At 32.1% G+C, this 17235-nt stretch overlaps 1 protein-coding gene across 1 annotated transcript; it reads right to left on the bottom strand.

Moving 5' to 3' along the window:
* Positions 1–9530: 9530 nt before the first annotated feature.
* On the bottom strand, positions 9531–12283 carry LOC129959256 (uncharacterized protein K02A2.6-like). The gene is made up of 4 exons (XM_056072077.1): positions 11756–12283; positions 10332–11627; positions 9942–10124; positions 9531–9839 (listed from the first exon to the last, which is right to left on the bottom strand). The coding sequence occupies exons 1-4, from the start codon at positions 12281–12283 to the stop codon at positions 9531–9533; spliced, it is 2316 nt and encodes a 771-aa protein (XP_055928052.1).
* Positions 12284–17235: the final 4952 nt, after the last annotated feature.

Genomic DNA, 17235 nt, shown 5'->3' with positions numbered 1-17235 from the left:
AAGCCATCTCTTCCATCATTACTAAATGTAAACTAATTAATATTTTACTATTGCTGTGTTTAAGTTCTAATAATCAAACTCCGATTAAATGCCTATATCTGATGTTACAAATTCAATAATTCAACAATTTTTTATAAACAGTTTTTCAAAGACCACATATTTCTTATACTCATTGGCAAATTTCGAATCAACTGATTAGAATGTTTTGTAAAAGATTAAAATCTTTGAGATTAATTTTTGTGACTTCTACTCAAATTATATTTCTGAAAAAGTGAAGTCATATTTAATAAAGTAACATTCTTTCTTACATTTTTACTTTGAAAGTAAATTAAATATTAATATATTTAATTTACGTCCTGCCATACATACATATGCCATTACATATTTATTTACGTCATGCCATAGGGGTAGCGCGTCTTTCCCGTGATCTGGGCGTCCTGGGTTCGAGTTCCGGTTCGGGCATAGTTGTTCTTCATATGTTCTATCTGTGAGATGTGTGAATGTGACCCCCTGTAAAAAGGGGTTGTGCGAACGAATGTGATGCGAGAGTAGCTAAGACGTATTCTTGGCCCTAATTGGCACTACTAAAAATAAGAGACGCTCCCTTGGCTTAAAATCACTGACTTCGTCACCGAGCTTGTCCATGGCAAGTGCCATTCGAAACAACAACAAATATTTAAATGTCAAAAATTAAACTTTTATACGATACTATTACGCCATTCAGTCTATTTGTAAACAAATTTGTATATATTTCTTATTCATTGTATTTTTATTATATGTTTATTTTCAATTTTATATGCACTATATTTCGTCTTCATATGTTTTTTTATGTACGCCATATTTCTTATGTATGTTCCTCTTCAATAATTTTAAATTTCGAATCAGCTAACTACAATATTTTTTAATATTTTTTCGTGTTCTGCACCAGCTTTAATTCATTAATTTTGTATTTCCAATTGTCCTTTAAAATTGGAGAGTAATAAGAGGAATAATAATGGGATACTAATAAGAAGGAAAATAATAAATGGCATAATTCCCTTAGAGAATAAAATTCCTCTTAAAAAAGAAGCTTGTTTAAATAAAATTTTTTCAATGATTATCAAGGATTTTGATTTTTAATTAACATTCTAAGATTGTCGGGGAAGGGAATTCTTATATTTTTATGTCAAAATTACATGGATTCTTATTGAATAACATAATGTTCACAGTTCTAACTCCTTTCTGTTGTTAACTTAAGTATATGTTTCAGATTATTTTTAAGTAATACATCCTTTGTCCAAGTATAAATCAACTGAAACAACTTTTTCAGAAGAATTTTCGTTGACAATTCTTTTTAAAGTTCAAGTATCTTATGTTTTAATTCTTAAATATAAATACTTATTTGTCTTTTTTTGCAACTTTTTACAGCGATTCCACATATATAGGTACTCAGGAATCACCTCAGAGACCTCAGGAATTGTCTCAAAGATTTATTTGTTTCCTTTTATCGTAATAATTTGAGACACTAATTTCCCTAGATTTTAGTTGGCTTTTGCAGTTATTAAAAAAAAAAACAAAAAAAAACTTTTATTATACACGTTGCAAGCCCAATTTCATTTAGTTTCGCTAGACAGGGTAATTCAAAGTGAATATAACGGTTACAAACGGCTATAACTATTTAATGAAAAAGAATTTATCGATAAGATTAACACATAGTGTAGACGGAACTTCAGCATTTTGTATACCCGCATCATAGATGTTTTATGTGACTTCCCTTGGTCACACGGACTATATCTAGGGGGTAGTCCATTTCACGCAATACATTCTGAAGCATGTCTGCAGTCACCGACGCAAGTGCATTACAAATGCTACTTTGAGTTCTGCAGTTGCTTTCGGCATGGGGAATTTTGAAGTTCCGCCTACATTATGTGTTAATCTTATCGATGAATTCTTTTTCATTAAATAGTTATAGCCGTTTGTAATCGCTATATTCACTTTGAATTACCCTGTATTATCGTCCCCTTTGGATGCCGCACGATGGTGCTTTGATTTTGAACATCGGTCATTTGATAAGGACGTTATCTGAACCGACACTCTCCGCTTTAAACTTCTATTTATATCAACGCAAGAACATTCGATCATCGACGCCAAGTTTAGTGTGCGAGGTCCGCATATATGACAAATCTTTCTTTAAGTCGTGTTTTCAATCTTAACCCCTTCGCCACCAAAACCAAGACCATAACTCAGACTACCATGGCTACATTACAAATCGGGGGTAACAGAAAATTACCATCCAGAGGAATTGCAACTGAGGCAGAAACGCCCCTTGCAACTGTCGTTTACAACTCAGAAGAGTTTAAGCCTGTGTTTATAAGCGTTTACTGCACATGGGGTATTGATATTTCTGTGTCCCAGTAGGGGCTGTAGAATAAAATTTTATACCTAATCTGAAGAAAAATAAGAAAGTGGCATTTTTTTAATATCTTCCTATCCTCACCTCATTTTCCTAAATTGGTTTATTTTGTTTATTCTTTAACTCTTTCGCTATAATTTTCACATAAAGAAACACCCCCTTTGTATTCTTTCCTCTGTGTATTATTTATCTTGTTATAATTCAAATGTATACATAAAATCAATTGGTTTGGGGGAAGATGAGCACAACTTAGATTGCATTTTATGACTAGTATGTCTGCGTAAAGTAAGAATGGAGTAGATCAAAAGGGCACTAAATCATGTAAATGCAGTGTTTTTAAAAAAGTGCAAAAAATATTAACATCTGATATTTAATGCAAGAATTTTCGGTTAATAAAAAAAGGAATTGCAAAATATTTTTTACGGAATTATTTATTTCTTAGTTTACAAACCGCCACTGATATTTATTCAATTTTTCCAGAAATATATATAATACTGAAGTTTTCGTTTCTTCTTTATACAAACTAGAGGTAACCAGTAGGATAGTATCCTGTACTAAATGCATTTCCCTTACACAATATAACGCGTTTTGAATTTCTTAAAGTAGCGAAGAAAAAAGCGAGTAAGCATTTTGAATGCCTTTCCTTTTAACATTTGGACCGAAACTTGATAAAGGTCGCCAGTTTTGTTTATAAAACCGAATATCAAATTTCTAGAAATCTTAGAAAAATACTATTGTGTTCGTAAACACACAGAAAGAAAGACCGAGAAACAGTTTGGCCCAGAAATGGATACATAGATATGAAATTCTGGTTTAGAACCACATATAGAATTTCATCTATCAAATAGCAAAAGTCACATAGTCGACGGATAGATTTCCCGTAGACAAATTTCGTCAAATATGTAACAGAAAAGTAGAATTTTGATTTAAAAATGTGATGTCAAATTTGATCTTTATTTTTTGTTACTTTTTTTAGTCATCGTGTTCACAAAAATAATGCCAAAAATGTCTTTTTTTTTTGTTTTGTTTTTTTTACTTAGAAAGATCTAAAACGAGAAAAATCATAAAAATTTCGAAGTTGAATTTTTCGACGATTTCAGTATTTTTTACTTTCTCATATAAGAAGAAAAAATATTGTAATCATAAAAAAATTAGAGCTAGTGATTTGATTGATTCTCCACGTATCTGATCTCTCTATCCGAAAAACAAATTTTTGGCACTATGTCTCTGTATTTGTCTGTGAGCATGATAACACAAAACCGCTTTGAAATAGAATGATAAAATATGGCATACGGATTTTCGTCCAAATTTGTAAATTCCTACCAAATTTTGAACGAAATACATTCAAAGGAAGTCTATCGATCTGGCTGTTCAAATACAGATGATCTAAATAACTTCAAATCTGAAAGAGTTAGATAAATAAAATTCAGTACACAGGTTTAGCACCTGAAATGTGCGTTCTTGTCTAATTTGCTTTGAAATAGAATGATAAAATTTGGCATACGGATTTTCGACCGAATTTGTGAATTCCTACCAAATTTTGAACGAAATCCATTCAAAGGAAGTCTATCTGTCTGGTTGTTCAAATACAGGTGATCTAGATAAATTCAAATCTGAAAGAGTTGGATAAATAAAATTCTGTACACAGGTTTAGCACCTGAAATGTGGGTTCTTATCAAATTTTGAACTAAATTTGTCAAAGACTTGGCATGTCTGTCAATCTGTACTTTCTCATGCTTGTAAACGCATGAAATTCGATATGTTATCATGTGAGTACAACTGTAATTCCGTCTCAAATTGAACCTTACCTAACGTCCACAATTTTATGCGGGGGAAGATGGATAAGACCGTTAATGCAGAGTATGCGTGAAAATCTTGTGAAAACTACTTCTATTTGTTTGTTTGTTTTAAAGTTTCGTATTTGGGAAAGTAAAAATTAATTAAATTTATTAGATTTTTTCGTAATCCTTGAAATGACTTTTTTTCTAGTAATGGCATATTTTAAAAAAAATTCGTATTGAGATCGATTTAAGAAAAGAAATTTATACATCTTATTAGATAAAATTAATTTGATTTAGTTTTTTAATTAATTTGAATAATTAATTAATCCCTAATTGACAAATGGGGATATTTTGTTACGGTTTGAGTTAAGAAATTAAAAAATATAGGCATTCATTTCATCGAAAAATTTAGCGAGAACTTAGGTCAGCTTCCTTTTCAGTGTTATATATCTACAAATCCTTATCTCAAAAGAATAATGATGAAAATTAATTAATGATTATTTTGGTCTTTTGAAAATATTAAGTAGTCAGCTTATTATTTTTTATGGTTTATGAAGTTAATAAGGAATAGTGGCTGTAATAAGTGACGGTAAAATACTTCATGAAGCATTTAAAAATGGAATGAATTCGGTCTAAAGTATGCTTTCCACGAATCTAGAAAGGATTAAAATGTCTAATCAGTAAAATAATCGGCTCTTGAATTTCAGATTCAAAATTAATTACTGAGATTTAATTGTACCATTTCCCAAAACTATATGGCTAACAACGATTAAATTACAGATCAAAAAGTATTATTTGTCTTTAATCCATAATACAGAGCTTAACATGATATCTTCGAAATAATTATTCGCCTCGGGACACAATAAACTTTTGAAATGAATTAAAAGATAGTTTAAACGTTAAACTACAAATAAAAGTTAGAATAACATTTGTGTATTAAATTAATAACCGATGCTAAAATACGTGTTTCCGTGTGCAGAGTTTCTATTATTGTTCAATTGCATTGAAGTATTGTAATACCAATTAAAATGCATTTGAATTATTTGTTAATAGCAGAAACATTGTCTTTTTGAAAGTATTTTAGCAAACTAAGTTTGGGCTATTCATTTGAGATTTCTATGAGGAGAAATTAAGTCTTAAATCTATATCCTAAAGACTTTTTACTTTTTTAAAAACCTAGGCGGTGATTTGTTTCGAACAATCTTATGATAAATAAAAAAAATTCGAGACTCGTTTATTAAATTGCAATTAATTCCAATGCAGAATGAAAGCTTTCTGACCTCATTGACACTGGAAAACATATTCAAAGGATATAGAATAAACTTCTCATTCATAAAGCGTAAGTCCGACAAAGAAATATATTTATGCCAGAAAATAAATAAATGAATGAATAAGAAACCTTAATATATATGAAACTTTAATTGCTTCAGAATAAAAAAAATTCAGATTGCAATTTAATTAATCTTAATATCAATATTTTCTTAAATTCATTTCTAAATGGCACCACTCTCATTGAATTGAATTTATTAATTTAAGATGAAGTTCTGAAAATAATGAAATAGTGTATGATTTATCAAATTTAATACCTGAATCCGCATTTTCACGATAAAACAAAATTTGGGAAGTAAATATAAAACTACAGGAAGTGAGTGAAAAAAATGTTTACGAAATTTCAACTTTACAAACATAAAGCAATTCAAGTTAAACAAAACTGTATAAATCTGCTAAAATGAAGATGGCACAACTGACCACTAAGTATATTTTTACTAAATGTTTGTGTCAAACTGTCAAATAAAAGTTTCCTGTTTTGAGAACTTTTCATTACAAAAGCATGTGATATATCTCCGCTTTCTGAGCGGGTCCCAGTGTCTAGGTGGCAGAATTATTGATACAAGCCCATATTTCAGTAAAGATCAGTGGGACTAGTGGGTATATAAATATGACTCCGGCCGTTTTATAAGTAAAAAAGACACTTATTCTTTATAATAATTGAAGATCGAATTATTCAAAATATTTCTTATAACATTTGTCCACCTTTGGTTCAACAAACGAAATCCACATCCACATAGAAAAATGTCAGATTACTGAGATGCTATTGAGTTATCGAGACGATTTTGATATTTGGAAATCGAACGTCTCGATAAAGGGCATTTTGCATGGAACGACACAAAAAATATTCTGAAGGAGCAACAACTAGTGAATACGACAGATGGGACAACGCATGCCAACAAAGTAATTCTAAAGTTTCTTTCACTGATCTGTCAACATGCGGGCAAGCATTATCATGTTGTAAATAAACACCTCGTGCCTTTCATTCTATTTTGGACATCTCTCCTTAAATGCTTCATTTAAATTCTTCAAATGTTTCTTGTATCGTTCATCTTTCTTCGCCAAAATCACTCCTTGCGCATTGCATTCGATGGGACATGTCCACTATAAGTATCTAACATCAATTGATGTGTTCCTGATGCAGCTGTCTTTGCACTGAAATAATGTATTATGATTTCTCGTAAATGCTTTTGTTTGGCCCAAAATCGACATATTTTCTAAGCTAAAAAAATATATTTTTGAAATATTTAACTAGAAGTTACACACTAATTAATTACGGTTGCTATCAAACCTTTTAAATATAACTTACCCAATTTATTTGCAAACAAGCAGTACTACTAACGCCATCTATTGAGAAAGGACAGAGTCATATTTAAACATTCTATAAATCTACTGAAGTCAGATATCTTCCATATTAAATTCTTGAGTGCAGAATAGCAGGCCAAATGTCATCCTCATCATCTGACCCCGGTTAAAACTTGAAAACCGATATCTTCAAAACTTAATGTGAACCAAACAAATCAAGTTCTTTCTTTTAAAGTATTATTTTTTATTAATTTTATACAGTAAGAAAAAACATTCTGAAGATAAGACGATTTAGAGCTAATGGTAAATGACTGCACTTAACCTGTTTTTCACCCAATACTGATAAGCTCAATAAAAATAATAAATTAACTGCATGAATTTATTAAATAAAATAGTTAAATAAAATTAAAACTAAATCAGAACTAAAATTTAAAAGTACAAAAAAAGACAAGGCTAAAAACCATTTCTAAAAGGAGGAGAAAAGGGGACAAACAAAATCTTTAATATCCTTATATAAGTAGGAGAAACTCGCAGACATGCGGAGAGGACAATGGTCAGATGATAACGATTATTATATCAATCACCATAACGTCAACCAACTTTTTGACCGTTTAACAGTCAATATAAAAAGCCCTTTTAAAATTAATTGAACGCATAGAGATATCTTCTTGAGTAGAAGCTTGAAAAATAAAAAAAAAAATAAATTGCGATGGAAACATAAAAGTGAGTTTCTGAAAATTTAAAAAAGAAAGGAAGAGCCAAAGTTTAAGAAAATGGAATACAGGATGATTCAAAAGTTTGAAATAACTTTAAACAGCAATAATTCACTAAGGAATGATGATAGAAAAATTCTGTTTATGCAGAAAGAATGGCAATTAAGCCAGCTTGCTCATTTAGAGTGGAAGTAAACAGAATTTATTACAGTCATAATTTAAATAGACAAGTGGTTTTACAATTATCGAAGAGTTGCATTACATAAGATTAGACATTGGTCGGATTAACTGATTTAAAATATTTAATTATTGACTCTTCATTCAGAAGCTAAGCCTTTAAGTGAGACTTTTGTACAGCATTAAGCAGTAATTCTGTCTTTCATTTTCTGTTATACCATCGATAACACTTAATACAGATCGGTTGTGTGATAATATATAATACTGAGCAGTTTTAAATGTTTTAAAGAACGAAGAATGTTTTAAATGACGAAATCTGTGTTTTGCGCCATTAGATTTAACAAATCAGTCAACCAACCAAAGTAACTCTAAATCTAGATTAATTTACAATAACCCTAAATCCTAACAAAATTGAAGTAATAATGCTGAACAACTGATATTTTTATTCCTTTGGCTCTCGCATTTAGTGAGTATTTTGCTCAGAATACATTATTTTTTCCCTTCGTCCGTTCAATGTAATTGCGTTAACAAATAAGTCATTGCAAAACACATCTTTCAAGTTTAATAAAATCAAATGGCAAGCTTAATTCAAATCATTTCTGCGCACGTAATCTCCATTTAATGCGTTGTAATGCAGAGATGCACTTAAGAGATCAGTTTCGCAATCGCTACGAATTTTAATGTTTAAAGCCAAGTCGGTAAGATTGCAAATTAGAAAATTTTTGCATTAATCTCCATTTCATACGGCTTTTAAGTAATGATTTCTTTATTCTTATATGAATTAAATCGTTACAGACATTTTAAGAGCTGAAAGCAAGATATAAAGTCTTATCAGGTGATATTCAAATGAATGCCCATTTAATGCTCATCACTTAGATAGCTGTTATTAAAATAAAACGTTTTGATAATTTTTCTCCGTTTACTGCTACAGCCTTATGCATTTAATAAAATCTCTTTAGGATAATTTTAATAATTTTTTATTTAAGCAGTAGAATAAAAATTATGCTTCACTCAGCCGGCAGAAAAGATTATACTTCATGCATATTTACATCTGTGAGATCAAAAGTTAAAATCACTTCGGTGTTATTCAGCTAATGCGTTAGAATTAAACTTTATACGCATTGTTAACAAGTAAGCAAATATTGCATTTTATATTTATTTAAGGAATTGGTTGTGATGATATCAAATTAAATTAAATTTCTTGTTGTTTTCGAATTATTTCCATTCTTAAACAATAAAATTCAAGTATTATTGAAACTCCTATACCAGGGGTGGCGAACCTTTATGGATCAACGTGCCAGTTTTTCTAAAGAAATGTTTAATGAGGTACACACGTGCCGTCCAATAGTTTTGATTTGGGATTATCAGGAAAATAATAAAACTGAATACTAACAATTCAAAACTCTTTATTTACTACTAAAAGATGTATTTTGTACTATATAGTAGTAAAGTTTTTAGTTATACGTGTAATTCAAATTAAAGTAACATTAGTGTGACTTCTGCTGTTGCAGATTGGATGACAAATAGCTTATATTAGGATTGTAAGATTGTCATGTATGCCAGGTAGACCGAGAGACGATACGATTCGTTTTACATACACGCAAAGAACATTTATTAGTATTAAGATGCACAGGCACAAACGAGCATAACAACAACTACACCGAACAAGTACAATACGAAGAACTACGAAACTCAAAAAGGTAAGAAAGCCCGCGCGCGTCACACAGCCTGGAAGGTTTTTCTAATCTGGCCGTTGCCAGATACATAACAGTTCCTTTCTCTAATCTGGCTGTTGCCAAATACATAACAGTTCCTCCCCGACAAAATATAGAGTCACAGGTGGAGTCTCTCTGGAGGTCTCCTGATTCGGGTTGAGCGTCGGAGTGGCACATCAGTTTTCGGCTTTCCGGAAGCGTCTGGTACAGGGCCAGGTGGCATATCATCACTTGGAGTGGCAAATACAGGTACATCCTTAGGTTCAGGGACAAGTTCAGGTAAAGGTGCAGGCGGTTCCGATTCAGCAACATCATCGGATACTGGCTCATCTGGAAAATTCAATTCTTTATCGTAAATTGGAATTTCAGTAGCAGCTTGGGATAATTCAATCGACTTCCCACATTTCCTTATTTGATCTACGTGTCTCTACCAAATTTCATTTCCAACTTGTATGCTATAACTCAAAGTTCCATCTCGGTTTATAATTGTTCCAATTTTCCATTTGTTAGGTCCGGAATAATTTCTTACAGCTACTTTCTCCCCTTCCTGAAACTCACGCAAGATAGATTCTGTGTCAAGTCTCGAACTCTGTTTCTGAACAACTTTGTCTCTCAAATTTGGTTTAAAAAGATCAAGCCTAGTGCGAATACATCTCTTCAAAAACAAGGCACTCGGAGTTTCTCCCGTGAGGGAATGTGGAGTTATTCTATACTGTAATAAAATTCTTTGTAATTTCACATTTAGATCTCCAGAATCACCTCTACTCGATTTCAACGAAGCTTTGAACAACTGCACTATACTTTCTGCCTATCCGTTCGTAGCAGGATGGTAAGGTGCTGAAGTTATATGTTTAATATTATTCAGTTTCAAAAAATGTCGAAATTCGTAACTAGTAAAACTTGCGCCGTTATCACTAACCAAAGTTAAGGGAATTCCATAATGAGCAAAAAGGATACGAAGATGATGAATTGTAAAACTAGCTGTAATAACTTCTATCCACTTCGAATATGCATCAGAGACTACAAAAAACATTTTCCCCATAAAAGGACCAGCGTAGTCAACGTGTATCCTTTGCCAAGGTCCATTCGGCCATTCCCACGGATGTCGATTTATCCTTGCTGGTTCGTTCCTCGTTGCGATACAAGCTGAACAGTTCTGAACAAAATTGGCTATACTGGCATCAATACCTTGCCAATAGCAGTAGCTTCTAGCTAAGGCCTTCATTTTGACAATTCCAGGATGTCCAACATGAAGTTCTTCCAAAACTTGATTCTGGTACTTTTCAGGAATGCATACTCTATGACCATACATTATGCAACCATTTTGCAATGAAAATTCAGATTCTCTACCTTTCCAAGGCACAGGTAATTCAGTTCCAGATTTTAAACTTTCATACAGTTCGAACAATTTCCTATCAGTTTTAGTAGCTCTAGCTATGTCAGTTGCTGTAACAGGCATTAATTTAACTTGCGAAATATTTGTTACGTCTGCTTCAGTCAAGTACTCACAGTCCTTGTCAACTGTTAGTGGTAACCGTGAAAGTGCATCGGCATTGCCATGATTCTTTGTGTTTCGATACTTGATTGTATAACTGAATGCTTGGAGAAAAAGTGCATAATGAACCATTCGTGTTGCTGATAAACATGGTAAACTACGATTAGGTGCGAAAATTGATACTAGGGGTTTATGATAGGTTACGAGATCAAAATGTCGACCAAATAAATATTGATAAAATCTCTTTACTCCCCATACGATACTCAATGCTTCCTTGTCTATCTGCGAATAATTACGTTCCGTTTTAGTCAATGACCTTGATGCAAACATGGCTGGTTTTTCCGAACCATCTGGCATAATGTGGCTTAAAACTGCTCCTATTCCAACTGGTGATGCATCAGTTTGTAATACAAGAGGTAACTTAGGATCATAATGGCATAAAATTCGGTCTGAAGCAATTTCTTGTTTCAATGCCTTGAAAGCTTTTTCACATTCTGCAGTCCACAAAAATTTAGTACCCTTCTGCAGTAAATTATTGAAAGGAGCGACACGAGTAGATAAGTTGGGAATAAATTTTCCGTAGTAATTGACTAAACCCAAAAAACTCTTCAAATCAGATACAGTTTTTGGAACTGGTACCTTCGTAATAGCATCGATTTTTTCTTGTGTTTTGTGGAGGCCAAATTTATCAATTGTATGACCACAATAATTCACAGATTTCTTAAAAAATTCACTTTTCCGCTTATTTACTCTGAGACCATATTCTTCTAGTCTCTGTAGTACTAATTCTAACCTTTCAAATGCTCTTGATCATTTCTACCCGTTACGGTAATATCGTCTAAAAATACGTGTACCCCCGCGATACCTGATAAAACTTGTTCAATGGCTCTCTGCCACACTGCCGGAGCTAAGGCTATACCATAATTCATTCTCTTGTAACGGAACAAACCCTTGTGAGTATTGATCGTCAATAGATGTCGGCCCCGCTCATCAACTAACATTTGAAGGTATGCCTCAGATAAGTCGATTTTAGTAAAGAACTCCCCTCCTGACAGTTCAGCAAAAATGTCCTCGATACGGGGTAAAGGATATTGCTCAATTTTTAGTCCCGGGTTGATAGTCACCTTATAATCACCACAGATTCGTAGGTTCCCATTCTGTTTGATAACAGGAACAATTGGTGTAGCCCACTCACTATATGTCACCGGCTCAATGATGTCTTCTGCAACTAACCTCTTAAGTTCAGTTTCTATTCTTTCTTTTAAAGCAAATGGTACTGGTCGAGGTTTAAAAAATACCGGTTTGTAATTAGGTTTCATTTGAAGACGGCAACAAAACTTTTCCAGTTTCCCGATACCCGGAGAAAAATTTCTCATACTTTTGAAGCAAGATATTTAATTTATTGGTTCGAGAATTACAATTTCCAACCCGAACTGTTTAATTGAGCTCCAGTCTAATTGGAAATTTCACAACCATTCACGACCAAAAACTGCGTTTACTTTTGCATGTACCAAATAAATAGTTTCTGTATTAATTTGATCTTTGTATTGAATTTGCACCACTGCTTGGCCAGCTGATGTTATCATAGAATTATCGAAATTCCTAAGCAATAATTTGGTAGGCTTAATGGCTACATCCGGACAAAGTTTCTTAAATTCATTCACATTCATACAACTAATAGCAGCTCCAGTATCTAATTCAAATAAACATTTATTCCCTTCAACAAAAATTTCTAATAAAATCTTATCCCTTGCATGTCGTGGTGATTTAACGCTATTAACTGGTACAGTTTCAGAACAAGATTCTATTTGTTTAACTGTTTCGTTACGTTTTGAGAGGTAGACTTTTGCCAAATGCCCGTTCTTTAAGCAATTCCTACACTGAGTGTTCTTGTGCTTACATTCGTGAGCTAAATGTTGAGTACTATCACATCTGTAACATTTCCGAGATTTATCAAACTTCTTTGTAGATTCAGATTTCTTAAATTTAGAAAAATCTTTTTTGATAGTTTTATCTTGCGAACTATGTAATTTTTTTATCGATACCATTTGATTCTGAATTTCACACACATCTCTCTGAGCAGATTCCATTGCGAATGCAATGCTCTTAGCTTTTTCGTATGTTAACTTATCCTCTGCTAACAGCTTTTTCTGTATATTTTCGTTTTTGAGACCCATCACCAATTTATCACGAAGCATCGTACTTAAATTGTTCCCAAAGTTACAGTGTATCGACAGTTTTTGTAATTCGGCACAATAATTTGCAATGGACTCACCTTCAAATTGCTTCCTCTTGTACAACCGAAACCGTTCTGTCATCTCCAGTGGTTTAGGATTCAAATGTTCCGAAAGTAATTTTACGATATCTTGATAAGTCAATTCAGAAGGAATGTTGGGAGTGGCCAGATTCTTTAACAATTTATACGTTGTTGCTCCCATAAGGCTTAAAATAGCAGGGACTTTCATTTTATCTTCGATCCCATTAACAACGAAGTAAGATTCTAAACGTTCCACATAACTGGACCAGTCTTCCACAGACGCATCATAAGATTCAAAACTAATGTTCGAAGATCCCATCCTCGTCGCCAACTCTTTTGTCATGTATGCCAGGTAGACCGAGAGACGATACGATTCGTTTTACATACACGCAAAGAACATTTATTAGTATTAAGATGCACAGGCACAAACGAGCATAACAACAACTACACCGAACAAGTACAATACGAAGAACTACGGAACTCAAAAAGGTAAGAAAGCACGCGCGCGTCACACAGCCTGGAAGGTTTTTCTAATCTGGCCGTTGCCAGATACATAACAGTTCCTTTCTCTAATCTGGCTGTTGCCAGATACATAACAAAGATGTTACTTTCAGCAGATTGCATGCTGAATTGGAGTCATCTGCGAAACGGTTTCTAAGCGAGTCTTTAATGTTATTCGTCTCTGAAAATAATGACTCGCAGGCAGAGGTAGATTCAGCATGAAAAATTCTATGTTTCTAAAATTTCGTTACTGGCATTTTTACTTATATTCCTTATTAATCTTTCTGTTTAAGCTTTTTTTCTTGTTTCAATAAATTTTTTAATCCATTTTGAAATAGATTGGAACATTTGAATCCATTTTGAAATAGATAGATTACATTTCAAATTCTTCAATTTCCAATCGAATCGGAATCAGTTCAGTTTATCAAATGAAGTCACATCAGGGTACGTCATAAACTTGAGCGTTTTTGATCATTCCTTTAACTGAGAAAATCTGGCTGAAAATTCCTTGATTGAAAATCAATTACAGAAATAAATTCTTCAATAGCTTTTTCTTCGTCTGGTTTCTCATTTACTTCTAAATCTTAATTTTTTTTTCAAGTTTGGAAAGTACTTGTAGTTTCTGAAAACATGCAGTTTAGCGTCAAAAGGGCGAAAGAGATCCATCATGGCGATAATTGTTTTATACGTGCATTTAAGCTTTATGCTCATTTCATTGAAATGTTGGCATATGTCTGTAAAAAACACCAGTTTTGAAAGCCACATTACATCCAACAACTGTAGGTATTTGCCCATCATTTGGCTGAAACAGTCTGATTTCTTCTAAGCAATAAACAAATGCTTTAAGTACGATCCCGCAGCTCAACCAGTGAACATTATTATACCATTAAACCATGATACGCCGAGTTGACTTTATCCAACAAAGCATCAAACTTTCGCTTATTTAAAGCCTGCGACGATATTATGTTGACTATTTTTGTGACTAACACCGTTACATTATCAAGAAATGTTAAACCATTCTTAGCACACAATAGTAGGAAATGGGAATATGTGCACCGCGACCGATCACTCGCATTTGTTCATAATACTTCATAGCGAACTTTGTTATTTTGAACTAAAATGCAAGTCGTTTTGATCGGCCACGTGCCCAAAATATTGTGTCGCGTGCCATCAATGGCACGCGTGCCACTGGTTAGCCATCTCTGTCCTATACTATCATATTACATTTTGCCCGATTCAACACGTTTCACTAGCAATATTTTTCATATACGGATTAGTTGTGTCCTTTGATATTAATAATTACATATACTTGATTAATAATTATATTTGATATCAGCTTGTCAGTAACGTTGTATTAGACACCAATCTCTCTGCAGCTAAAAGTCCTTTGAAAATAACTTAGTGCGCTGAATATTGAATCTTCATAGAAGAGAGCATGGCATTTAATTCATCATGATCATCGTATTTAATTGTCCTTCTCAACAAGGCATCCACTGCCAGTTGTCATAGAAATTATTGTTCTAGTACCATTTCAGCTGATTGTGCTAGTAGGTACTTCCATAACCTGGATACTACCATTTGACACACTCCTAACCATCGAGTGACGCCTGCTTGAAATTTTCAGCTGCAAGCCTAAGGAGACACTATATTTTAATTCAACGTCAAATGAATTTCGAAAATGCAGTTGTCTGTAATCTTCTAACATTCCGTTAGATAATCTAAATAACACGCTCCGTTAATCGCGTTGACCTTCTAACATTCCGTTAATGGACAGATATACGATTATTTCGTTCAATAACTAAATGAAGCTCTATTTGTGAGAAAATTGCATTTTGCTATCTTCATTGTTCATTTAACTCTTTAAAGGGTCAATTTTTTCAAGTCATGTTATGTTAAAATATTTTTAGGCTTGAAATTAGAATAAGAAAAGGGATTCATTTAGCTTATTAGATAAATTTAATTTGGTTAATTAATAATTAAGTAACAAATCAAGACACATCATTTTATCTGAGATAAAGAACTGAAGCATCTAAGTTTCTGACTTACTAAAAAAATTTGTCAGAACTTATGCCAACCTACATAATTTTATACAAAAATTGATAAATTTGGTAGGAAGCATACTTCCCACGGCCCTAGAAAGGGTTTAAAAAAACCGTGTTTGTAGTTTGTGTTTACTTTAAATTATATTTATATATCTATTTTATTCTATTACTAAGCTGTATTATTTACTAATGTTAACAATATATACTATCTGACGAATACAGCATGACTACATTTATTTGAAAAATAGACGACTAACAGAATGTTAATATTTGCTAAAGATTTCTTGTTAGAATCTACTCTTCTGTAGACAATTAAGAAAACTGGCCAGTTTAACGTTTATATATATATATATATATATATATATATATATATATATATATATATATATATATATATATATATATATATATATATATATATATATATATATATATATATATAAAATGTTTAAAAGTCGTCTTATGTAATGTAGATGATAATTTTGCATTTCCCATTCTTCAAATTCAATGCATTATCGTGTTTTAAAATATATGAATCCCTCTACATTTAAAATACGGATACGATTTTTAAATTATCGGAAGCAGATGCTTTGAATAATTGCAAAAACCTGTGTTTGTAGAAAAATTTTGGACGCTGGTGCATACCAAAATATAGATGGAAAAATACCTAGTTTTTAATTTCTTGGATACAAACAGTAATCTTTAATCGCCAATAAATTGAATCTCTAGATATTTGACGAATCGCCAGGTTTTTAATTTTCTCGAATCCGAAAAATTCATTTTTAGAATCATGTCTGTCTGTGAATACAGTTCAAAAATGCTTTGAGATTGATTAAATTTGATGCATAGTCTTTACTACAAATTTGAACATTTCTAACACATTATTAACGAAATCCATTCAGGGAAAGTATCTTTGAGAATAACATTTGGAACTAGATAAATAAAAAAAACTAGTTAAACAAAATTTGGTACTGTATTTTTGTATCTAATGTATCAAATTTTTGGCCAAATATTTTAATGGGTTGACTATCTATCATTCCATGCATTCGCATGCATATGAAAGCAATAATTCAAAAACTCAATGATTTAAATTAGTGCCTGAGACTTTTATCAAAATTGTACTTCTGAAAAAAATTTCAATTTAAACCTGTTGAAAAAGTCTAAAATGCTTATTCAATTTTTATTATTATTATTATTATTATTATACGAAGCACAAAATGTTCATGAGAGTAATTGAAAATTCAAGTGTTAGCTTTCATGATATTCACGATTTTGCTCAAGGTGTACGTACATACTAGAAGATTTTTCTAAATTTTAACTTTACAAATCCAGTTTTTTCACTGTAGGTCATTAATATATGCTTCAACTCATTTCAGTGAGAAAAAAACCATATTACACTAATTATTAATTAATTAAATAATATTTAATGAGCTAATTAACATATTTTTTTAAACATGATATCTTAAAATCTAATTTCTACAGACACACAATTCTAGTTGGAAATTATGCCTAATATTGGTCTTCATGT

The sequence above is a fragment of the Argiope bruennichi genome, chromosome X1, assembly GCF_947563725.1.
Source record: "Argiope bruennichi chromosome X1, qqArgBrue1.1, whole genome shotgun sequence".
NCBI lineage: Eukaryota > Metazoa > Arthropoda > Arachnida > Araneae > Araneidae > Argiope > Argiope bruennichi.
Note: the sequence above shows the minus strand (reverse complement) of the source record. Positions and strands in the feature narration are given on the sequence as shown.